Source organism: Maniola jurtina, chromosome 24 (genome assembly GCF_905333055.1).
Source record: "Maniola jurtina chromosome 24, ilManJurt1.1, whole genome shotgun sequence".
Lineage (NCBI taxonomy): Eukaryota > Metazoa > Arthropoda > Insecta > Lepidoptera > Nymphalidae > Maniola > Maniola jurtina.
Window position 1 is genome coordinate 6,583,453 of NC_060052.1, and position 25,507 is coordinate 6,608,959.

The following is a 25,507-nucleotide window of genomic DNA, read 5'->3' on the forward strand; positions in this document are numbered from 1 at the left end:
GTTCTAAAGATTTGAATATCTATCTTCAAGTCTAAGGTAAATAGGGATCTTCTAAACATGTGCGCATCATATTAGACTGAATCTCTAACAGCATCGTCACTTTTGACCAGATAAGGTCGTAGTCAAGAGCTATAAAAAGTTAACTCACAGGAATAGCGGGAATCTCGACCCGTTCCACCACATCAGCAAGGATGCTGGAGCGGCGCCGCTTGCCCCTATTCTGCAGAACTGATAACTTGAGGAACACGTCTTCTAAACTCTCTCCGTTGTACCGCCTTATCAGTTCCATTGGTGATTCCTCAGCCAAGAATTTGCCGCCGCGCATAAGACCGATCTGTGAAGAAATTGAAAGTGAATCTTCTTCTTTCATAAAAGGAAAAGGAAACTGAGTGACTAACTGATCTATCAACACACATCTCAAACTACTGGACGAGTCGACCTGAAGTTTGACATGCAGACAGTTGGTGCTATTATGACGTAGACACCCGTTAAGAGGGCTCTCTCCGTCACTCGTTTCCACTCGTTTCATACAATCGTAGTTCCAATTTCATTTGAATATTAAGCAACCTAAGTCCATGAAATTTTGCAGACATATTCTAGAAACTAATATTTATGTCTGTGGTTTTCCAGATTTCTGTTAAAATATTCGGTTTCAAAGTTACGCGGTCTTCAAATTTTCATACAAATCTTGGAGCCCCTGTAATTTTAAAACTGCATATTTTTAGAAAAATCTAAAACACCACAGACACAGATATTAGTTTCTAGAATATGTCTGCAAAATTTCATGGACTTTGCTTGCTTAATATTCAAATGAAATTGGAACTACGATTGTATGAAACGAGTGGAAACGAGTGACGGAGAGAGCCCTGTTAAGGATTTTTGAAAAATAAACCCCTGGCCCTTAGGGGGTAAGCTTTGCTCGGACTTAGGCTTCAATCAAAACGAAACAGATTTAAGTCAACGATATAACGCTATCTCGTTTTAACAGTTAAATCTTAAGTTTGAGCAAAATCAAAGTACGCTCCTATATTTAGATCTCAACCTAAGTTATTTAAAAGATTCGCATTGACTCCACTCCGTCTGTATGCGTTGGCTCTAAGACCATAATATTGACATTTTCACATGAATAAACAGAATAGCAATAAAAATGCACAATTTTCATTGTACCTACAGCGATCTTGTGTTGGAATAACTAAGCGCCATCCTTGATATCACTCATTTACTTGGAGGTATACACTTGACCCCGTGTCATAAAAAACCGGCCAAGTTCGAGTCGGATTCGCACACGAAGGGTTCCGTACAATCATACAAGAAATAATACTTTTTAATTTTTAAAATTTTCACAGCGTCAATTTTGAAATTTTTATTACTTGTTGTTATAGCTGCAACAGTAGTACACATTCTTTGAAAATTTCTGCTACCTACCTAACTATTACAGTGCACGAGATACAGCCCATTGACAGACAGACGGACGGACAGCGGAGGCTTAGTAATAGGGTCCCGTTGGCACTGATCGGAACCATCAAAATAAAAAAAGTCTTTATTTACTTACGATATTAGCTTGTTTTGTCTCGTCAATGTAGTGTGTGGTGATGATGACTGTTGTTTTGCCGCCTTTGGTAATTTCCACTAAATGGTCCCATATACTGCAAAAAAAAGTGAAAATCCTTCAATAAATTCGTTGAAGTCTAGAAGTGTTAGCATACTAAAATTAATAAAGGTAAACAGTGGCTAATTCTACTGGATACAGTCTCTAAACTAAAATGATAGATCTAAATGTAAAGCCTCGGATAACTACACCTGTAAGTTTTACTTACGTAAGTATCTTACATGATTAACTTACAACAAATTAATACGAGTTCATAATTACCTTAGTAAATTTATTGTCAATTAATTACGTAAGCTACCCACTTACGTGAGTAAAACTTACAGGTGTAATCGCGGCCTATATGCCAATTCAGTTTAGCAGACACACGGTAAAAGACAAGGGTTTCTTTTACCTTTTAAGATACGGATCCCTAAAAATTAAGAGAATTACTGGTATTTATCAATACAATACAAAATCATTATTACAATGACATTATAATTTTATAATATGCAAAAACTAAACATAAACAGAAGTTCATCAGTCAAGGGGCATTAGTAAGGAAATAAGACGCTGTTATTTTTTGCCATTACTTTAACTACTCATTCACGTGGGAGGTCAAGTTAGTAAACACAGCACCTTTGCCGTCTTATTATTACTACCTATAGGTTTCACTAGCTTCTTAGCTGATAAAATGTAAGCGTATCTATTATAATAAATAAAATTGAAGTGTCGTGTCTGTTTGAACGGGCTAATCTCCGGAATGGCTGAACCTATTTTGACGGGATTTTCATAGACAAGTAGAGAATTGACCAGGGAGTAACATAGGCTACTTTATTAACCGACTTTCAAAAAGGGAGTTGTGTTTTTCTACCTATGTACATTGATATCTCCGAGATTTCGGAACCGATTTGCGTGGTTTTTTTTTTATTGTTAAGAGAACTTTGCGATATTGTTTCATAAAAAATTTGGGTTCCAACTCCTCAATCCTGATGCTGCAGGGGATCTGACCAATCCACGCGGGCGAAGCTGCGGACATCATCTAGTAGTTAATATAATATATTATTAGGGTTCCGTACCTCAAAAGTAAAAAAGGAACCCTTATAGGACCACTTTGTTGTCTGTCTGTCCGTCGTGTCTGTCAAGAAACCTATAGGTACTTCCCGTTGACCTAGAATCATGATAGGTATTTACCTGTATATTCTAAAACAGATTTTTATTTATTTTTATGCATAATAGCTTTTGATTTGATTGAATGTCGGAATAAATACCCGAATACGGAACCCTCGGTGCGCGAGTCTAACTCGCACTTGGCTGGGTTTTTATAATTTTATTTATCATAAATACAGAATGTACAGGGCATTTTTGTTACATTCAGTGCCACAAAAACCACAGTAGGCTAACTCATTGTAGGTGAGTTAGTGATTGCTCACCAATTTTTTTACTGCACAATATAATTATAATAATATATCATCTGACTACTGCGCATGGATCTCTTCTCAAAATGGGAAGGGCTTAGGCCGAAGTCCACCACGCTGGCTAAGTCTGGATTGTCAGACTTTGCCCACTTTTGAGAACCTTATGAAGAACTCTCAGGCATGCAGGTTTCTTCACGATGTTTCCGTTCATTAGGAAGTATTAGGGTCATACAAATATGTTCTTACCTTTGCCTCAAAACAGGGTCCACTCCCACTGTGGGTTCGTCAAGAATGAGTAGTTCAGGGTCATGTAGAAGTGCTGCAGCCAAAGAAACCCGTCGCTGTTGACCTCCCGATAGGTTCTTTACCTGTCTGCAGTAAATATTTAAAAAATAAACTGTCACACCACGATTCAAATACTACTATTGGACTTTTGATTAAAAAAGTTGGTCATAATATGCGAGTCGCAATCACATACGAAGGGTTTCGTAACATCGTACAAGGAATAGGAACACTTTTTATTTTTTTGCCCTTGGTTGTGCTGTAAGACATTGCTACCTCCCACATGATCCTAGATCAACAAGAAGTTCCTTATCGGTTTTGATCCCCTTGACAGACACAACAGATAGACAGAAAGTCAAACACAAATATAGGCAAACAAACAAATAGAGACAGATAGACAAACAGACGGACAGACATCGAAGTTATCCTATACAGGTTGCTTTTCAGGATATATTCCTTATCGGACCACTTTGTTGTCTGTATGTCTGTCTGTCCGTCTGTCGTGTCCTTCAAGTGTATAGGGTACTTTCCGTTGACGTAGAATTATGAAATTTGGCAGGTACGTAGGTCGGTTTTTTTTAGGTAGGTATAGGACAGCGGCCGGACGAATTCATTCGAGTCCGTAATGTAAAGTTAGAAGCTTAAAATACCTTGTAGGATTTGGTAGCTGCAGCAAATTAACGAGGAAATCTATCCTCTCGTCCACCTCCTTGGTGCTCATCCCCGCTATCCAGCCGAAGTAGATCATCGTTTCACGAATCGAGAATTCGCCGAATAGCGCTGTTTCCTGCAAACAATCGTTATAAGTCATCATTGGAAGCTGTAATAGCCTAGTGGTTAGAACGTCCGCCTTCTTATCTGACGTCGGGGCTTCGATCCCGGGCACGCACCACTAACTTTCCAGTTATGTGCGTTTTAAGCAATTAAACATCACTTGCTTTAACGGTGTAGGAAAACATCGTGAGGAAACCTGCATGCCTGAGAGTTCTCTATGTTCTCAAAGGTGTGTGAAGTCTGACATCCGCACTGGGCTAGCGTGGTAGACTATGGCCTAAACCGTTCTCATTCTGAGAGGAGACCCGTACTCAGTAGTGGGGCGGAAATGGGTTGATTAGGTAAGTCATCATAATCATCATGATCAAACAATAGACGTTCACTGCAAGAGATAGGTCTCTGGTAGGGACTTTCACACGCTACGGTCTTGTGTCATCTAAATCAGCAGCTCCCTGCCCTGCAACTCGTTTGATGTCAAAGTCAAAGTCATATCATTTTTAGGGTTCCGTACCTCAAAAGAAACAAGTGTAAATTAAGAATTTATAACACCCCCGAAGGTGTGAAGGTTACAGTAACTAGAAAAGAGCTGATAACTTTCAAACGGCTGAACCGATTTTCTTGGATTATTTATTTATTTATTTAATTAGAACGGACCTTTTAAGTCCAATTACACTAATTAAATTAAGTTACACAATAAAAATAAATTCGTCAAAGTAATTAGAATTTGTAAGTTACACAATAAAGTCAATAATAATCAAATATGTCAACTACAAATTTTCACAAAAGTGCAGGATCTGACCTATGAGGTCAGCCCATTTGTCAGCAAATATGTTACAGCGAGGAGACTCCTTCAGCAGCGCGTTCAGCGCTATTATAGCTAAGAACACTCTCGATCAAGCCACCTTTCGAACAAATAAAAACTAAATTAAAATCGGTTCATTAGTTTAGGAGCTACGATGCCACAAACAGATACACCACGTCAAACTTATAACACCCCTCTTTTTGGGTCGGGGGTTAAAAAGGAACCTACTTGAAGATAGGTTTTCTGGTAACCTACCTAAAGAAAAACTACATGACGGATTTGATTGAAAGGAATGGAGAAAGCTTATAGCTTGACTTAACACAGGCTACTTTTCCCCCCGGAATATCAAACGAAGTCGCGGGTATCATCTAGTCCATACTAATCACACTATCACACTTCACACTATAATATTATAAAGGTGAAAGTTTGTATGTGTGTGTGTGTGTGTGTGTGTGTGTGTATGTTTGTTACTCCTTCACGCAAAAACTACTGGACGGATTTGGCTGAAATTCAGAATGGAGATAGATAATATCCTGGATTAGCACATAGGCTACTTTTTATCCCGGAAAACCAAAGAGTTCCCACGGGATTTCGAAAAACCTAAATCCACGCGGACGAAGTCGCGGGCGTCAGCTAGTACTAATATAAAATTATAAATTAGTTAGCTTACATCCCAGGGATGGACATAGGCTACTTTTTATCCCGGAAAATCACAGAGTTCCTACGGGACTCTTAAGAATATATCCGTTGAACCGATTTATATGAAATTTGGTGCAGAGATTTACGTCCCGTAAATTAACTTCGGCACTTTTTATCCCGGAAAAGTAAGGAGTTCCCACGGGATTTAAAAAAAATCTAAATCCACGCGGACGAAGTCGCGGGCATCATCTAGTAGTGTATAAATTGTATTTCTGTACATTATAATATAAGCCGAAAAACACTGGTAATGACTGTGACATAAATTTCATTTTTGTATGGTGTTATAAAATATAATGGACTACTTAAGTCCCGATTAACTGTTACATAAGTGCACGTTTATGTCACACAGCGTCATAAAATATAGTAACCCTCATGTTATTATATCATATCGTAGGTGCTTAGGTTAAAAATTACAACGCAAAAGTAAAAATTACCAAGCAGTTTTTTACTAGTACCTAACCACATATTTTGAAGACATTAGTTATTTTTTTTGCCCATTCAAGATCTTTAGTGGTAGATATGGCAGTATTATGACGTGAATTAAGGATGTAAAAAATTAACGTTGATTGACATGTTTCCGTTAATTACTTGGTAGCTAAGCCATAGATTAAACAAGTGTAAATTAAAAATTTATAACACCCCCGACGTGTGAAGGTTACAGTAACTAGGAAAGAGCTGATAACTTTCAAACGGCTGAATCGATTTTCTTGGATTATAGCTAAGAACACTCTCGATCAAGCCACCTTTCAAGCAAAAAAAACTAAATTAAAATTGGTTCATTCGTTTAGGCGCTACGATGCCACAGACAGATACACAGATACACAGACACACAGATACACACGTCAAACTTATAACACCCCTCTTTTTGGGTCGGGGGTTAAAAATAACAGCTAGTTACTTGCTTAGCGCCTTTGATGTCGTACGATCGCTAACTTAGCTAAATACCTACATAATAATTTCAACTTTGATAAATCAATATGTATTCGTAGGTACATTATAAAAAGATTTGAGTCCTAACTGACCGATGGCACCTAACTACGCAACGTTCGTTGACCTCTAGCGTCGGTTAAGTTTTACTTGCAATACGTTGAGAAGTTTTAAAAATACAGGTTTTTTTAAATTATTTTCTTTAACACTCTATATGATTTGTGAATTTTGTATATTAATTCAGAAGTTATTAAGCTCTGAAAGGACTGACGGACAGGCGGATTTGTCTTTGATATGAAATCGCGTGGAAAAAGCAAGTTATTTACAATAATGTTCGCTGTATTACAATAAACTGGTAGTGAATTACTGATAATAAAATGTAAGTACATACATTATGTATCTACTTTTCCCGTAATGTTCGTATTACGTCGTCAATTGACTGTTACCTGGGTACATAGTTTTGTCCTTGTCATTGACATAGGTCACAATTATGGAAATTTTATGGAAATCATGGAAAAATGGAAACATCCTATTTTATGAAATTGCGGCCACTACTTATCTATGGTTTTTTGTTAAATCAACTGAAAACGCCGGAAAAGTAAAGTTTGTATGTAGAGTTCCATGTCTCCAGGGAAAAAGGAACTCTTATAGGAACACTCCGTTGTCTGTCTGTCTGTCTGTCTATCAAGACCGTCAAGGGAATCAAAACCTATACATTTCCCGTTGACTTGGAACCATGAAATTTGGCACTTTAGCACTGCAAGTAAAGGAAAACCCCCGAAAACCATGTGGTTACACCACAAAAAAATTAAACCATGATCAAATAATATGTCTACTAAATCTCATCATAGATGGCGCTGTCCGTCCTTAACTTGTAGTGTTGTACAGCTATGGAGTGATAAATTTTTACTAGATTGGTTTAAGATTGCTTGAACGATGGTACGGAACCCCTCGTGTGTGAGTCCTACTGGCACTTGGCCGGTTTTTTTTTTAAATTAAACTATAATGCCTACGTAGGAGTCATCGATACGTGGGGCTATCATTTCTTGAATTATATTGGTAATGACGGTGGTCGTAATCGATATTTTTGTAATATTATACGGTGCACTGAAGCACATTGCCTTAGGTATTATCTGACCTTGAGATGAAACGTATAAAATGTAAGGTCAAAGTGAGGGCTAAAGTTATTTTCAGACGGACCACAGCAAAAAGGCAAAATATTATGTCACCAGCACGGAATGATTAACTTGCTCAATGCTCAGTGATCAACACTGATGAATATCCACCGAGCTCATTTGACATTGGTTGGTCTACATTGCTCCAATACTGATTGACCTCAAAATAAGTTTAAAACCGTCTGACTGTCTGTCTGTCTTTCTGTCTGTCTGTCCGTCCGTCCGTCCGTCCGTCCGTCGTGTCTGTCAAGAAAACCTAGGTAGGTAGGTCTTATAGCATAAGTGGAGGAATAAATGTGAAAACCGTGAATTTGTGGTTAATTCATTCAAAAAAAATTAAAACGTATTTCAATTTTCAAAGTAAGATAACTATACCAAGCGGGGTATCATATGGAAGGGCTTTACTTGTACATTCTAAAACAGATTTTTATTTATTTTTATGTATAATAGTTTCTGATTTATCGTGCAAAATGTTGGAAAAAATACCCGAGTACGGAACCCTCAGTGCGCGAGTCTGACTCGCACTCAGCCGGTTTTTTTCAGTAAGGGACGACTAGGAAGATGACGTGTAGTGTGTATCTTAACATTACTTTTAACTTTTAAGTAGATAGGTAGGTACCTATTTATTGGGATTATTCTATTTCTTGCTACATTCGATACTGAGAATTGAGATAGTGAAGTAGTCAAAGTCAAAGTCAAAATCATTTATTCAAAATAGGTACATTTGTACTCCTTTTGATGGTCGAAATTGTTAAATTTATACGATACTAGCCGATTCCCGCGACTTCGCCCGCGTGGATTTAGGTTTTTCGAAATCCCGTAGAAACTCTTTGATTTTCCGGGATAAAAAGTAGCCTATGTGCTAATCCAGGATATTAACTATCTCCATTCTAAATTTCAGCCAAACCCGTCCAGTAGTTTTTGCGTGAAGGAGTAACAAACATACACACACACACACACACACACACACACACACACACACACACACACACACACACACATACAAACTTTCGCCTTTATAATATTAGTGTGATAGTGGTGATAAATAATTACATAACTTAAAACTAAAGCTACGAGGGTTCCAAACGCGTCCAAGACTGAGAAGAGATTAGGTAGATTTAGCTACCTGTGGCATATATCCTATCCTAGGTCCAGGCACTCCGCTACCAGGCCCACCAGGTCTTCCACCAAGTACCCATATTTCACCAGAATTCAGTCGCCGCCTCCCAACTATGCAAGAGAGAAGTGTTGTTTTCCCACAGCCTGATGCTCCTAGTAGACCGTATCTGTAAGAAAAAAGAAGTGATCAGTAAAAACAGTACTTATAGTGCTTTAGTTTCGGAAAAAAGTTGCTGTGATATACGGTCGGACAGACAGACAGACAGACAGACATGACGAATCCATAAGGGTTGAACGGTTAACGTCTAATGCCAATTGAATTAGGGTTGAAATCGTCTAACGCCAAACGGCAATATGAATGCCGTTGTAAAATTATCGCGTTAGGTCCTGACTACACACACCTACGGTTAACAACCATTAACGCGTTTACCAACGGCAGAGCATTAACATCAATAGATAGGAACAGTCACAATTTTTTTTTATTTAGATACAAGTTAGCCCTGCTTGCTTAGCCTGCTGACTGCAATCTCACCTGGTGGTAAGTGATGATGCTAAGTGATGAGTCTAAAATGGAAGCGGGCTAACCTGGAAGCTGTATTTACTAAACTCATAGGTACCACTTTGGTTTCTACAAGCCATCGTATCGAAACGCTAAATTAAATCGTTTGGCGGCACGGCTCTTTCGGTAGGGTGGTAACTAGCCACGGCCGAAGCCTCCCACCAGACAAGAAAGCAAGCTGAATGAAGCAAGTGTTTTCCTCTTTTAAAAGGAATAAAAACTTTACCTACTAAAAACTTTTCCAATTACAAACAAATTGATACTATGCAAATGTAAAACCTTTGAGTAAAGAAAAATCAAAGTTAATTAAAATTCCACGCTTATGTGCATTTCTTAAAATACCTAAGCTTACAGATAAAATGGTCTTTATTTGCTTCACATTAGGGCTTAAAATAGCGTACCTCCTTTAGTAAAGGCAGGTGTAAAATACCTAAAGGTCAAAGTTACAGTAATTGAAAACTAATCTTTTTGTTCCAGCGTTTTTAAACTAGGAAATCTGAGTAACTAATATTCATTAACAAAGAAGAATTACGAATATTTATTACGTAAACGCCCACGAAGGGTACCATAGTACGAGAAACAACATTTAATTTTTTTTAAATTTTCATGGCGGTAATTTTGAAATTTTTAGTATTAATTTGTTGTTATAGCGGCAACAGGAATACACATTCTGTGACAGGTTTCTACTTAATATGGTTCACGAGATACTGACGGATGGACGGTCGAACGGACGGACGGACAAAGGAGTCTTAGTAATAGAGTCCAGTCGCGTTGGCACACATTTTTTTCGTACCTACACTCGGTTCTCTCATCATCATCATCAACATGTCAAAAATGGTAGCCACTTTTTTTTTTTTAGCCATGCCAATCATAACTAATACTCCCCTTTCCCCTCCAATTAAGCGTAAAGCTTGTGCCAGGAGTGGGTACGACAATAGTGCAACGGGTGGGGATAGAACCGCATTTTGAACTTTGAATCGTATTTTTACGAAAACGAATACGGATCATGTGCACAAACGCCTTAAGTATTAAGTTAATGGTATACTCACATAGCTCCCTTAGGAACTGTCATGTTCAATCCATCCAATATGACATTAGGATTTTTCTTTGACCCATACTTCTTATGTGCCCTTCTGACACACACTGCCTGCTGTCTTCTAGAAGCTACTGTGGACTGCTGTGTCTTGAACATGCGGTTCCTTCTAGCAGCGAGCTCGTCTTCTATGGTGCTTATTCTTAAGGTGCCATTGTCCGGGTCACGGACGTCTTCCATTGATATGGTGGCGCCCTCGTTGTCGTAGGCCGGCATTTTGGTTTTCTGAAACAGAAATATGATAAAGTAAAGTAAAAAGTTAAATATATGTACTTTACTAATTAATTCCCTAATAAATTCGTCTGCATGGATTTAGGGATTTTGAAAAATCTTGAGATTTTGGCATACCAAGTACAACTTTGATAGTTTATATATCAGAAACGCTTGGAAGATGTTGTCTCATGCAATAGGAACGTGTCTGTATTGATGCCTATTAATGCCATTGCCAGCTATTGATTAATGCAAATTTTATGTATAGGCACTATTTTGAAGAAGAAAAAAATGGCAAACAAGTAGGCCAGGCTCCATACTAAAATATTCAAACCCCTTCATTAAGAATTTTTAATTTTTATCCTTAGAAAAAAAATTGTGCTCGCTGCGCTCACGCTCCAATGTTTATTTCTATAATGATTGCACATTGAACTATTTTTGAACCCGTAACTTTAAAACTACTTATACATTTTTACAGAAATCTGTTGATTAGTAATAATTCAAATGAGAAGCAAATTAATTGCGTTTGTATGGAGCGCCATATAAACAATTCCTCTGTCGTAATAGGTACTTACATAGTTTGAAACAGGTTACATGGTTAGAAACATAGTTACAAACAATTATTTATGTCATTTCCACACAATACTACAATTAAACCTACCTACCTACTAGAATTATTATGTTACGTATCTGTATGTAATTATTAATTAATTAATTAATTTTTATAAGGGATCACTGAGTTTTTATGATCGTAATAGGACCCGCCCGTCGCCTTTCTAATTGAGGAAAAGAGGTCTACGTTTAAAGGAAAACCTACATACAAAATCAGCTCAAGTTTCTGGATGGTTCAGGAAAATTAATTTGCTTCGGAAAACTTCCAGTCATTTCCGGTCATTAGAATAGAATAGATTTTTATTCGAATAAACTTTTTACAAGTGCTTTTGAATTTAATTTGGAATTACATCTATTTTTGGCAAAAGAAAAATTTTTTTTTACACAAACTAAAGAATTTGTTAATTTTTCAATTTTCTAGTTTTTTGTATAGATGATGCCCGCGACTTTGTCTGCTCTGTTTAAGGTTTTTAAAAATCCCGTAGGAACTCTTTGATATTCCGGGATAAATAGTTGGCTATGTAGTTTCCGGGATGAAAGCTACCTCTGTACCTTTCATATAAATCAGTAAAACGGATGGCCCTTTAAGTGCCGTGGATTCTCTTTGATTTTCCGGGATAGAAAGAAGCCTATCTTTTCCGGGATATAAACTAACTCTGTACCTACTTTCATCAAAATTGGTTAAACTGTTGGGCCGTGAAAAGTTAGCAGACAGAAAGACAGACAGACACACTTTCACATTTATAATATTAGTATGGAAGTGTGGATTATTAAGGATTTATGAGCGAAGTTGCCTCAAAATTTGCCCTAAAATAGAGATTTATCAAAAGCCATAACTTTTAAAATACTTAAATACATTTAGGGCATAGAAACTGATAATGGAGAGATAAATCAATATAACATGCCTTAGTTTTAAATCTAGAACAACAAAGAAAATATAATAGGTGTAATACGTTTGTATGGAGAGACGCGCAAGAGAAACCCCTAACCAAACTAACGAAAACCCACAGTTACGGACTATAAGTTTGACTTAGGTATAGTATCAAATTGTAATTTACGAAATTCTGTACGAAAAATAATAACGATTGCTGAAAGTCAATAAAAAAAGTATTTACTTGCGCAATTACACCCAATCAAATGTTTTTGTGTAAATATAATGGTACAGTACACTTACTAGCATGGAAAATTGGTCACCAATATTGCCTACATACGAGTATTACGTTTATTTTTCATAACGATTGAATAATATTTGTTTTACTCTTTCACGTTTCTTTTTTAACCCCCGACCCAAGAAAAAGGGGTGTTATAAGTTTGACGTGTGTATCTGTGTATCTGTCTGTGACATCGTAGCTCCTAAACGAATGAACCGATTTTAATTTAGTTTTTTCTGTTTGAAAGGGCGCTTGATCGAGAGTGTTCTTAGCTATAATCTAAGACAATCGGTACAGCCGCTTGAAAGTTATCAGCTCTTTTCTAGTTACTGTAACCTTCACTTGTCGGGGGTGTTAGAAATTTTTAATTTATTATTTATTAATCACTACCCATATTATAAATATCACTACCCATATTAGTCTATTAATCACTACCCATATTATAAATGCGAATGTGTGTTTGTTTGTCGTTCTATTGTATATCATGACTTTTATATTATTTACAGACAACATGTCTTTAAATAATGCTAGAGGATGTATTAAACAATGTTTCTTCACACAATACCTACTAAAGACATTAATTACTATATTATTACGACATTTTAATGAAAAGTAGTTAATCTATTCAGTTTCCCTATTCTTCATTCAAATGTTGTTATAAAGAATCCTTTAGACAATGAAACGATGATTGATAGCCTAATTGGTTGTTTTAACCGAAATCAATAACCACATCTAGGTATGCGTTATGTACCTGTAATCTGTAAAATATTTAGCGACTTAAATTATGTGTTAGCGATGTTGTTATTAGGTAGTGAAAAATTATGTACTAGAGGATGCCCGCGACTTCATCCGCGTGGATTTAGATTTTTATAAATCCCCTGGGAACTGTTTGATTTTCCGGGATAAAAAGTTGCCTATTTCGATGCAGGGACGCAAGCTACTTCGCTACCAAAGATAGAAATCGGTTAAGTGGATGGGTCTTTAGGAATCCCACGGGAACTCTTTGATTTTCCGGGATAAAAAGTAGCCTATGTCCGTCCCCGGGATGTAAGCTAACCCTGTACCAAATTCCGTCACAATCAGTTACACTGTTGGGCCGTGAAAAGGTAGCAGACAGACAGACAGACAGACGAAACACACATTACACTTCTAATAATAGTATGGAAGTATGGATTTTTTGACAAATAACAATGTTGCTAAGTAACTTATCGGCAGATTACAGATATAACTATATGTAATTAATTTCCGCCGTAAAATGTCAGCCTCTTATTCGAAAAGTCTAAGGTTCACTCCCGGGTATGCATTTTCGGAGGACTTGAGTCTTGAGCGATTCAAGCAATTCAATAAACCTTGCGTCGACGGTAAAGGGAAACACCTAGCGAGAGGTAACTTGTAAGCCTGAGATATTTCCAGTGTGAAGAAAAGTCTGCCAATCCACACTTAACCAGATTGGTGGACTTAATCCCTTCTCATTCAAAGTGGATACTCGTGCCCATTAGAGACGATGGGTTGAGAATTGAGATGATGATGACACAGAGACTGTTTTAACTTTGCTGTCAGTTTTTCACCAGTTCGTTTTGCGATGACTGTCAATCATCAAACATCAATATGTCAATGATTAAACATCAGCATGTTTGAATGACAACTACCGGACCATGACTAATACTCCGCCCATCAATCATCTCATGATTGACGGAATCGACTGGTGAACCGTCGTCTAATAGACGCCTTATAATAAATTAGACATCACAAAGGTTTTTATGTTCACAGTTTAACAATGACAATAGGAAGCTTTTTGTGCTGCTATTGCATTATGCTTTGTACTTGACATTTGATCCTTTTTATGTTTATCTTATGCTTGTATGAAGATTTTCATGTTTTTATTCGTCGTTCATTTACTACCTTGTGCTGGGATAAAGATAATGACATATGTTTAACAATACATCCGACAACGTGTTAGTCTTGATCAGTCTCTTGGTTTTGTTCTTAAGAGGGGTCTCTCCGTCACTCGCTCCATACAAACGTAGTTCCAATTTCATTTGAATATTAAGCAACCAAAGTCCATGAAATTTTGCAGACATATTCTAGAAACTAATATCTATGCCTGTGGTTTTCCAGATTTCTGTTAAAATATTCGGTTTCAAAGTTACGCGTTCTTAAAAATTCACATACAAATCTTTGAGCTCCTGTAATTTTGAAACTACATATTTTGAGAAAAATCTAAAAAGCCACAGGCACAGATATTAGTTTCTAGAGTGTCTGCAAAATTTAATGGACTTTGTTTGCTTAATATTCAAATGAAATTGGAACTACGATTGTATGGAGTAAGTGATGGAGGAGCCCATGTTAACCATGGTCGAGGCAAGAGGAATAAATTATGAAGTTACAAGTCAAGTGCAAGCTGGGGCAGCTGAACTATATGATACTATGTAATAATGTTGTTTTATCAACGTTGCAGTTTCAAGGGCGACATTATTTGCTGATGTTCAATAAAAACGTTAAAGCTAAGTTGTGTCTACTAAGTGTCTACTCATATATTATTATTTCTAAATGTATATTATGCTTATTGCTCACCAGTGGTAGATAAATTCATGGTTTTCAGATTTATACTTTCACTTGTGCTATAAGACCTACCTACCTGCCAAATTTTATGATTCTAGGTCAACGGGATGTACCCTATAGGTTTTCTTGACAGACATGACGGATGGACGGACGGACGCATAGACAGACAGACGACAAAGTGATCCTATAAGGGTTTCGTTTTTCCTTTTGAGGTACGGAACCCAAAAAAAACTAAATTAAAATCGGATTATTAGTTCAGGAGCTACGATGCCACAGACAGATACACAGATACACACGTCAAACTTATAACACCCCTCTTTTTGGGTCGGGGGTTAAAAAGATGACAGAACATAATACATAATCTATATTCAGGTGTGTATAATTTACAACCAAATTAGGATTTGCCCTTGCATTGTACCCTTGCTTGTCTAAATACTCATAGCTTTTACCTAAGTTGTAACCAAATGTTTTTAACATAGTAAATACACGTATTCCGGGTAAAAATTACTCATTCGTGCTAAGGGCATCGAGTTTCTCAATTAGTTTTATGACTCCGAGAAGCGTTTGTCATTTGTTCAGCTAATGCGCCTACAAAGTACCTTCAAATGCCTAAATAAACTTGTTAAACCAACTATAAAATCAATTTTTAAGTTGGTTATATGCAAAGGTTGTATAAAGGTTATTTTGAGCACGATGCGATGAAGTAGGCAGTTATTGTTGTTTTATAAAGCGTAATAAAAATATGCGTCTTCCTTTTTAAAAGGGGCTAAATGTTTTGTCAAAAGTACTTAATTTTTAGGGTTTCGTACCCAATGGGTAAAAACGGAGCTCTATTAATGTCACTCTGCTGTCAGTCTGTGAGTCTGTGTGTGTGTCTGTGAGTTACAATACTGGTATTTGGTGTAGAACGTTGACCCAAAACCAAATATTGAATTCCTTGACAGATTTTGTTAGACAGAGAACAAAATGAGTAAGGGTGCCTTTTTTCTCTGGAGATACGGATACGGAACCCTAAGAATCCTTCTTATATTGTTCCCAGTTAAAACCCTACTGTTTACTAAGCTATTACACTGACCGCGAGCAATTTGCTCTTATCCATTGAGGAGTTCTGTTCTCCATCCCCGAAGATATTCATCAGATCTTCACAAAATTTATATGGGACCAACTGCACAGTATACCCTTTCAAACAAAAAAAATATTTCCAAATCGGTCCAGGGGTCTTGGAGTAATCGGGGAACATACATAAAAAATTAAAATTAAAAAAAAAAAAAGATTCCGACGAATTGAGAACCTCCTCCTTTTTTGGAAGTCGGTTAAAACGCACTCTTCGGTAAGTTACGTTCTAGTAATAGATAAGTACTGCATTATTATGCTTTATTTCAAAGGAACGTGTATTATTATGACAATAAGTAGGTACTCAAAAGGTCTCGCATGCATGTAGGTAAGTATTAAACTTTTCCAGCATTCAATCACGATTGGACATAATTCGCGTAACATTATCTTGATAGCGGTTGTTTGTCGATGCTTTGTCACGTTTTCTTCCTATTTTGAGGGTTCCGTAGCTCAAAAGTAAAAACGGAACCCTTATAGGATCACTTTGTTGTCTGTCTGTCTGTCCGTCGGTTGTGTCTGTCAAGAAAACCTGTAGGGTACTTCCCGTTGATCTAGAATCATGAAGGCAGGTAGGTAGCTCTTATAGCACAAGTAAAGGAAAAAATCCGAAAACTGTCAATTTTTGATTACATCACAGTAAAAAATAATTAAAATTTGTTTCAATTTTGTGGGAATCAATCAACAAGTGGGATATCATCATATGAAAGGGCTTTACCATTCAGACATTCTAAAACAGATTTTCATAGTTTTTGATTTATCTTGCAAAATGTTGGAATAAATACCCGAGTACGGAACCCTGGCCTCGGTGCGCGAGTCTGATTCGCACTTGGCCGGTTTTTAAACTAAACTATGAAATAACAGTCGTTCTTTTTGGATTTTCAAATTAATAAATTGTAGTAGGTTAAAAAATTATAATTATTATAATTTCATCATTTGTAAATTAAACCCCATATTAAAACCATTGTTTTTACTATCTATGGGCACTCCGAGCACATAATATTTAAGAATAGGCCTGATATTATTATTTTATTCAATTAAAGTAGGTAAGTATACTGATATTCAATTTATATTTCGATGTTTCATTCTAATTTGTTTGAAATTGAAACAATTAACGAGCATGAAGTGAAAAATTCAAATATCTTAAAATAACCTTCACTTTTTCATCACACGTTAACCGACTTTTAAAAACGAGTGGAGAACCACATTTGAATTCGACACGTGCCTATGTTTATTTTTTTTGGCGGCGGTGTTAATAATAACTCCGTGTATTAATCGATTTCAATAATTCTTTTTTTATTTTATTTGAAAGGACGTATTGGATATCCTATCATTGGATAAGTTGCAATTTTTGGTGAAATCTGATGACCTAGGAAATAGACGATGAAACTCCTCAACGGATAAAAGTGCCTAATCGCTCGCAAATCTCAATGCCAATGAGATGCCAACTGCCAATGTAGTCACAAAACAAGTTTAAATTAAAAATTTTGAACACCCCCGACAAGTGAAGGTTACAGTAACTAGAAAAGAGCTGATAACTTTCAAACGGCTGAACCAATTTTTTTGGATTATAGCTAAGAACACTCTCGAGCAAGCCACCTTTCAAACAAAAAAAAGTAAATTAAAATCGGTTCATTCGTTTAGGCGCTACGATGCCACAGACAGATACACAGATACACAGACACACAGATACACACGTCAAACTTATAACACCCCTCTTTTTGGGTCGGGGGTTAAAAACAATTGGAGACAGGTATACAACCAACAACAAAGTAATCATAGAATCGTTCCGTTTTTCCCAAATCCCTAGCTAGACCAACCTATTGCGTTTCACAAGATGCCCGCTGACAGACAGACGAATAGATGGACGGACGGATGGACGGACGGACAGCGGAGGCTATTAGTAGCGACTCTAAAAACTGGCCATTCGCCTTATCAATCGAATTATCGGAAATTCACATACCAAAAAAAGGCCATAATCGTTACCTTCAATAACCATAAATGAAGAATCGATTTGGCAATGAATCGACTTTTGACCTTGGCACACTTTGGGGACCTTAACTTAAAAGGGTATACCCTAAATTGTATGCTAAAGATGTGCAAAAATTGAACTTGTACCTACTTCCTTAAGGTGTTATGAAATCTTGTTGGTCATGGTCATAATTTTTTATGTAAGATGTGTATTATGGTCAGTGAACATAATAATCAGACTTAAAAACCCCGACTTCTTTTTCTTGTAATATCTAACCACATAATATTATCTAGTACGTAACACAACAATACATACTTATATTATGATCCACTAGCCGATGCCCGCGACTTCGCCCGCGTGGAGCCCGTTTTTCAAAATCCCTTGGGAACTCTTTGGTTTTCCGGGATAAAAAGTAGCCTATGTGCTAATCCAGGATATTATCTATCTCCATTTCAAATTTCAGCCAAATCCGTCCAGTAGTTTTTGCGTGAAGGAGTAACAAACATATACACACACACACACACACACACACACACACATACAAACTTTCGCCTTTATAATATTAGTGTGATAGATAGGGGTGTAACAAGTGTAAATTAAAAATTTAATAATTTAATAAATAACACTCCCGACAAGTGTGAAGGTTACAGTAACTAGAAAAGAGTTGATAACTTTCAAACGGCTGAACCGATTTTCTTGTATTAGCACTCTCGATCAAGCCACTGTTCAAATAAAAAAAAACTAAATTAAAATCGGTTCATTAGTTTAGGAGCTACGATGCCACAGCTACACAGATACACACGTCAAATTTATAACACCCCTTTTTTTGGGTCGGGGGTCAAAAAAGTGTACAGACCTACCTAATGATTAGTTTAGTGATCCAAAACGCTCTTCGCATTTGTTCTGAATTTTGATACCTTTGACATCCCATGATGATTGATGAGTGACATGTAGCATACAAAGAACCAAAAGCTTAGTTTCTAAATGGTTTTCTAAAGATTCAAGATTCATTTGATTGAATAAATGAATCTTGAATCTTGAATCTTTGTAAGGTCTGTCATCTGAGGATGCTCCGGTGTCGGAGCGATACGTGCGTCGTGTGTTTTAGTGGATTTGTGTGGTGATGCATGGTGGTGGTGTGTGTTGCTTGCTTGTTGGCTTTTCCTGCATGTTTAGCAGTGGGAGGGCGGGCGGTGCATGTTGCATGTTGCACCATACAGATTCGTTTGTTTCAGCGGATTATAGCAAACTAGAGGATGCCCGCGATTTCATCCGCATGAATTTAGGTTTTAAAGATCCCATGGGAATGACTTTCCGGGATAAAGAGCTACCTCGGTACCAAATTTCATACAAATCGGTTAAACGGATGGGTTTTTGGGAATCCCGTGGGAACTCTTTGATTTTCCGGGACAAAAAGTAGCCTATATCCGTCCCCGGGATATAAGCTAACCCTGTACCAAATTTCGTCAGAATTGGTTAAACCGTTGGGCCATGAAAAGGTAGCAGACAGACAGACAGACACACTTTCGCATTTGTAACATTGGTATGGAAGTATGGATTAAGCATTTGGTTCCTTGTATATCATGGACCTCCGCAAAATAACGCCTGCTTCTGTACAATACGAGATGTAATAGCACACACGTCATTATTTGGCAAATCCACATTAAGATGACGTCTGTTAAAACCACAGCTTACAACAAGTTAAAAGATACATACTTAATGTTATTATAAGTATTTTTGCGTCACATGTATATTTTTTGCCGGCTATTTTTAACAGCTGACGCACTAAGGAAATTGAATTAAGTATAAAATTTAGCACCAACCACTAACCAGATTTGATAACATGTTAAGAGGGGTCTCTCCGTCACTCGCTCCATACAAACGTAGTTCCAATTTCATTTGAATATTAAGCAACCAAAGTCCATGAAATGCAGACATATTCTAGAAACTAATATCTATGCCTGTGGTTTTCCAGATTTCCGTTAAAATATTCGGTTTCAAAGTTACGCGGTCTTAAAAATTCACAGACAAATCTTTGAGCCCCTGTAACTTTAAAACTACATATTTATAGAAAAATCTAAAACACCACAGGCACAGATATCTATTAGTTTCTAGAATATGTCTGCAAAATTTCATGGACTTTGGTTGCTTAATATTCAAATGAAATTGGAACTACGATTGTATGGGGCAAGTGACGGAGAGAGCTCTGTTAAGTTGTTTTGTACGCATTTACTCGGCTATTATTGAAATACTATAAGACCATTCTAGACAAAAAAGAATCACTTTAAGTAAAGGCAGACAGCCTTGCTGTAGACTTTTGGACGGTCCCCTTTTTATTCTACCATCCTTTAAGATATTATTATTTTTTAACTGAAGAAAAAAAGAGGTTCTGTCGATATTTTTTGTAATATACCTACCCGACTACGGCAAATCTAAAAGGGTTAGGCATGATTTTAGCGGTCTATGTATGTATTTTTTTTTTTTTTTAAGAATATTAGCCATGCTAATCATGACTAATACTCCCTTTTCCCCTCCAATTAAGCGTAAAGCTTGTGCCAGGAGTGGGTACGACAATAGTGCAACGGGTGGGGTTTGAACCGCCGACCTCTCGGGATTCAGTCCGCTCCTCAACCGTTGAGCTATCGAGGCTCAAATATGTTGTATGTTTGTATCAATTTCTGTGTGTTCCACCGTAGCGCCTATCCGTAACTTACTAGGCCGATATTGATGAGTGAGGTGATGAATCAATTCATTATGGTCTGGGTGACATATGCTATATTGTAAACGAAAAAAATCAACCTGACGTATAAAAAACCGGCCAAGTGCGAGTCTGATTCGCGCACTAAGTGTTCCGTGCATGGAAGACCAGACCTGTGCCTGCGTTCCTGACACAGGCGCAGCAAATGCTGAGTTGAATTTATTTTGGTACCACTCATAATTAGACAATTTTGCAATTAGACATTGTAAGGTCTACATCTCCTGAGGATGCTCCGGTGTCGGGGCGAAACGCGCGTCGAGTGGTGTTGGAATTTGTGTGGTGCTGCGTACCATACAGATTTCGTTGGTTTCGCGGATTATAGCAAATTAAGCTTTTGGTTCCTTGTATATCATGGACTTCCGCAAAATAACGCCTGCTTCTATAATACTTTATCTTTGTGTGATGGTAGTCACATGGTCACATGGATGGTGAGTAGTGGTAATTTTGTAATTTAACTTAATTTTGTACTTTGTAATTTCACCACAAAAATTTTTAAAGGACGTTGTACATTCTTATCAAGGTGGATGTGCAATTATAGCTTGTTTAAAAAAAGGTGTCTACAGTTAATAAATAACGTGACCTTAACCTTTGTTAAACCCTGTTTATTACGAACGCGCTATTATTTATTACTGAAATGCACTTACCCTTTTTTGATCGGCCATAATGTTAAGGTTTCAATTTCAAAGGATTTTTATTCGATTACAAGTTACAACTACTAGATACTCTATATAAATAGGTTATGCCTAATATAACTAAGTTATACCTAAGTATATAAAACCTTTGACTGCGATCTCACTTGGTAATAGGATTGTTAGATGCCCCGTATTTTACGGGTTTCCCTGTTTCTAGGATCCCGTACCTCAAAAGGAAACACGGGACCCTTATAGGATCACTTTGATGTCTGTCTGTCTGTCCGAATGTCCGTCTGTCGCGTCTGTCAAGAAAACCTATATGTTACTTCCCGTAGGTAGGTCTTACAACACAAGTAAAGGAAAAACCCCGGAAACCGTGAATTTGTGGATACATCACAAAAAAATATTAAAATGTGTTCAATTTTCAAAGTAAGATAACGATACCAAGTGGGGTATCATCTGAAATAGCTATACCTGTACATTTTAAAACAGATTTTTATTTATTTTCATGCATACCTAATAATTTTTGATTAATCGTGTAAAATGTCGAAAAAATACCCTAGTACGGAACCCTCGGTGCGCGAGTCTGACTCGCAACTGGCCGTTTTTTTTAATTACAAGATGTTTCCAAAGTTCTCATGACGATCAGTTACTAAAATGTGCTGAGTCATAATGTCTGACCAATAGGTATTTCGTGGCGGTCGTTAAGCGCAAGTGTTGTAATACAACATTGTGCATTGCTTAATTATTATACTTAGGTATACAGTGGAAATCCTTTTCGAAATTGCGACGATAGTTAATGAGCGAAATATTATAGACAGAGGTATTTAAAAACAAGTGTAAATTAAAAATTTATAACACCCCCGACGATCCAAAGTATTTGAGTTTTCCGAAACATCATTTTCAAATAAATAATAATTATTATGTATTTAGGCAACGTCCATCTTGACAGCTTGACATTTGTCTATTGACAAAATATTATGAACCTAACGGTTATCTAACCTTCTTTTCTACAAGAAAACTAGAAAAGAGCTGATAACTCTTAAACGGCTGAACCAATTTTTTTAGATTATAGCTAAGAACACTCTCGATCAAGCCACCTCTCAAACAAAAAAAAACTAAATTAAAATCGGTTCTTTCGTTTGGGCGCTACGATGCCACAGACAGATACACAGATACACAGATACACAGATACACAGATACACAGACACACAGATACACAGATACACACGTCAAACTTATAACACCCCTCTTTTTGGGTCGGGGGTTAAAAATGGCTGTCAGTGCCTCAGTGGGGACAGTGGGGACTTCTGATTGCCGACGAAGTGAAAACTTAAAACTATGAAGTAACAGTGGTTTTTAGGGTTCCGTACCTCAAAAGGAAAAATGGAACCCTTATAGGATCACTTTGTTGTCTGTCTGTCTGTCTGTCAAGAAACCTATAGGGTACTTCCTGTTGACCTAGAATCGTGAAATTTGGTAGGTAGGTAGGTCTTATAGCACAAGTACAGGAATAAATCTGAAAACCGCGAATTTGTGGTTACATCATTAAAAAAAAAATTAAAACGTGTTTCAATTTTCAAAATAAGATAACTGTACCAAGTGGGGTATCATAATATGAAAGGGCTTTACCTGTACATTCTAAAACAGATTTTTATTTATTCTTATGTATAATAGTTTTTGATTTATCGTGCAAAATCTTGGAAAAAAATACCTGAGTACGGAACCCTCAGTGCGCAAGTCTGACTCGCACTTGGCCGGTTTTATTACTACAAATGAGAACCAAAACTATGTTTGTTTGGAACGAATGTCGTTAAAGAGCCAAATTAATTAGGCCTGTCTTGTAAGCGTCACTATAATAATAAAATGTTTTAAATGGCCATTAAAGTTTAAATAGTAATATTTAAAACAACCTGTTTTTATCTTTTAATAAAAATTAACATTACAAGAGTAATAAATTAATTATCACTGTGACGCACAAGTTGGATTAGTCATCAGTTCTGATCTGAACCTTGATTATCTAAAATCGTATCTCTGGTAACTGCAATTAAATATGACGTCAATAAATACGTGAAAATTCGTCAGTATTGACGTCATAAAATTGCAATAATATTTTGCTATTATTTGGGAATAATCACACTTCACACTAATATTATAAAGGCGAAAATTTGTGTGTATGTGTGTATGTGTTCGTGTGTGTGTATGTTTGTTACTCCTTCACGCAAAAACTACTAGACGGATTTGGCTGTTTGGAATGGAGATAGATAATATCCTGGATTAGCACATAGGCTACTTCCTACGAGTTCAAAGAGTTCCCACGGGATTTTGAAATACGTAAATAACAAGTAAGTAGACAAGATAAAAGATGTGCATGGTATAGGCATGTAATTCGGAGGGAAGAAAATCATGTCATTAGAAAAATGTTAAATATGCACGTGGAAGGAAAAAAGAGGAGAGGAAGACCAAAGAAAAGGTGGATGGATTGCGTGGAAGAGGATAATATTATGTGTATAAAAGGGGTGGAAAATGCGTTGACGTGTGACAGAAGTGAGTGGAAGAAAAAGTTTTGGGAATAAATAGAGTATTATTTTTAGAATTTATGCAATTTTGAGAGCAAAAACTGTAGATAGAGATATAATAATTACTAGCTGACGCCCACGACTTCGTCGGCGTGGATATAGGTTTTTCAAAATCCCGTGGGAACTCTTTGGTTTTCCGGGATAAAAAGTAGCCTATGTGCTAATCCAGGATATTATCTATCTCCATTCCGAATTTCAGCCAAATCCGTCCAGTAGTTTTTGCGTGAAGGAGTAACAAACATACAAACACACACACACATACAAACTTTCGCCTTTATAATATTAGTGTGATGTGATGTGATGATCATCTCAACCCATCGCCGGCCCACTACTAAGAATACAACTCCTCTCAGAATTAAAAGGTTTAGGTCATAGACCATAGTCCACCAGACAGATAAATTGGTGGCACTGGTAGCTGGTAGCTGTCAAACTACGGGCGGTAGGCCCTACATAATCATTTCTATTTTACTATTACAATTCTGCGGTGATTGGAAAAAAAAGAAAAGAATATTAGCCATTAATTGAATCATGACTAACATTCCCCTTTCCCTTCCAACTAAGCATAAAGTTTGTGCTAGGGGTGGGTACGACGAAAGTGCAGCGGGTGGGGTTTGAACCGCCGACCTTTCGAATTTTTTCTCTTATAACCGTTGAGCTATTGAGGTCTAAGCTTTGAGTCTTAACCTCAGAAAAACTAAGTAGAAGGACTTTTCCTTACACATGGCGGAAGTACCTGTGGGTATAGAAGCAATTAATTACAATATCATTAGGTAATTATTATTATTTTTCCTCCATTCCTACCTTATGCAACATTACTGATTACTCAAGTCTAGGTCTAGGCATTGATAACATCCTGTGCAGATTATCTAGGTAGGTATGCTCTGATTGTTTAGAAAATTCCTTGTTAAAGTCTTAAGTATTTATGATCTATACTAATATTATAAATAGGTAAAGTTTGTAATTTTGTTTGTAGGAAAGGAACTAATCTTTTGAACTATTGGGGCCCTACTATGAGCGCTAAAAGTAATAATGTTTCAATATTGTTTTGACAATTTCATACAAGTTTTATATGAATATGTCAAAACAATATTGAAACATTACTACTTTAAGCGATGGTAGCAAGGCCCCTGAACCGACTTTGTAAATTCTTTCACCAGTTACCCCACCTTAGTCAGTGATACCCCACTTGGTATAGTTATTCTAATTTGAAAATTGAAACAAATCTTAATTTTTTTTAATGATGTAATCACAAATTCACGGTTTTCGGATTTATTCCTTTACTTGTGCTATAAGACCTACCTACCTGCCAAATTTCATGATTCTAGGTCAACGGGAAGTACCCTATAGGTTTTCTTGACAGACACGACAGATGAACGGACAGACAGACATACAGACAACAAAGTGATCCTATAAGGGTCCGTTTTTCCTTTTGAGGTACGGAATCCTAAAAACGCGATAGAATCAAAATTTTCCGTTCATTATGTCGCC

The 25,507-nt window shown here is 36.9% G+C and overlaps 1 protein-coding gene across 2 annotated transcripts in view; it reads right to left on the reverse strand.

Moving 5' to 3' along the window:
* The window catches only part of LOC123877783 (ABC transporter G family member 20), a 57,653-nt gene that overhangs the window by 20,612 nt on the left and 11,534 nt on the right, over positions 1-25,507 (reverse strand). For both annotated transcript variants that reach the window (XM_045924670.1, XM_045924669.1), the window contains exons 2-7: positions 10,390-10,658; positions 8,789-8,948; positions 3,936-4,072; positions 3,250-3,375; positions 1,553-1,646; positions 149-334 (exon numbers count right to left, since the gene is read on the reverse strand). In XM_045924670.1, coding sequence (XP_045780626.1) covers positions 149-334; positions 1,553-1,646; positions 3,250-3,375; positions 3,936-4,072; positions 8,789-8,948; positions 10,390-10,649 — 963 coding nt within the window. In that variant the 5' untranslated portion in view covers positions 10,650-10,658. The remainder of the gene's footprint in view (positions 1-148; positions 335-1,552; positions 1,647-3,249; positions 3,376-3,935; positions 4,073-8,788; positions 8,949-10,389; positions 10,659-25,507) is intronic.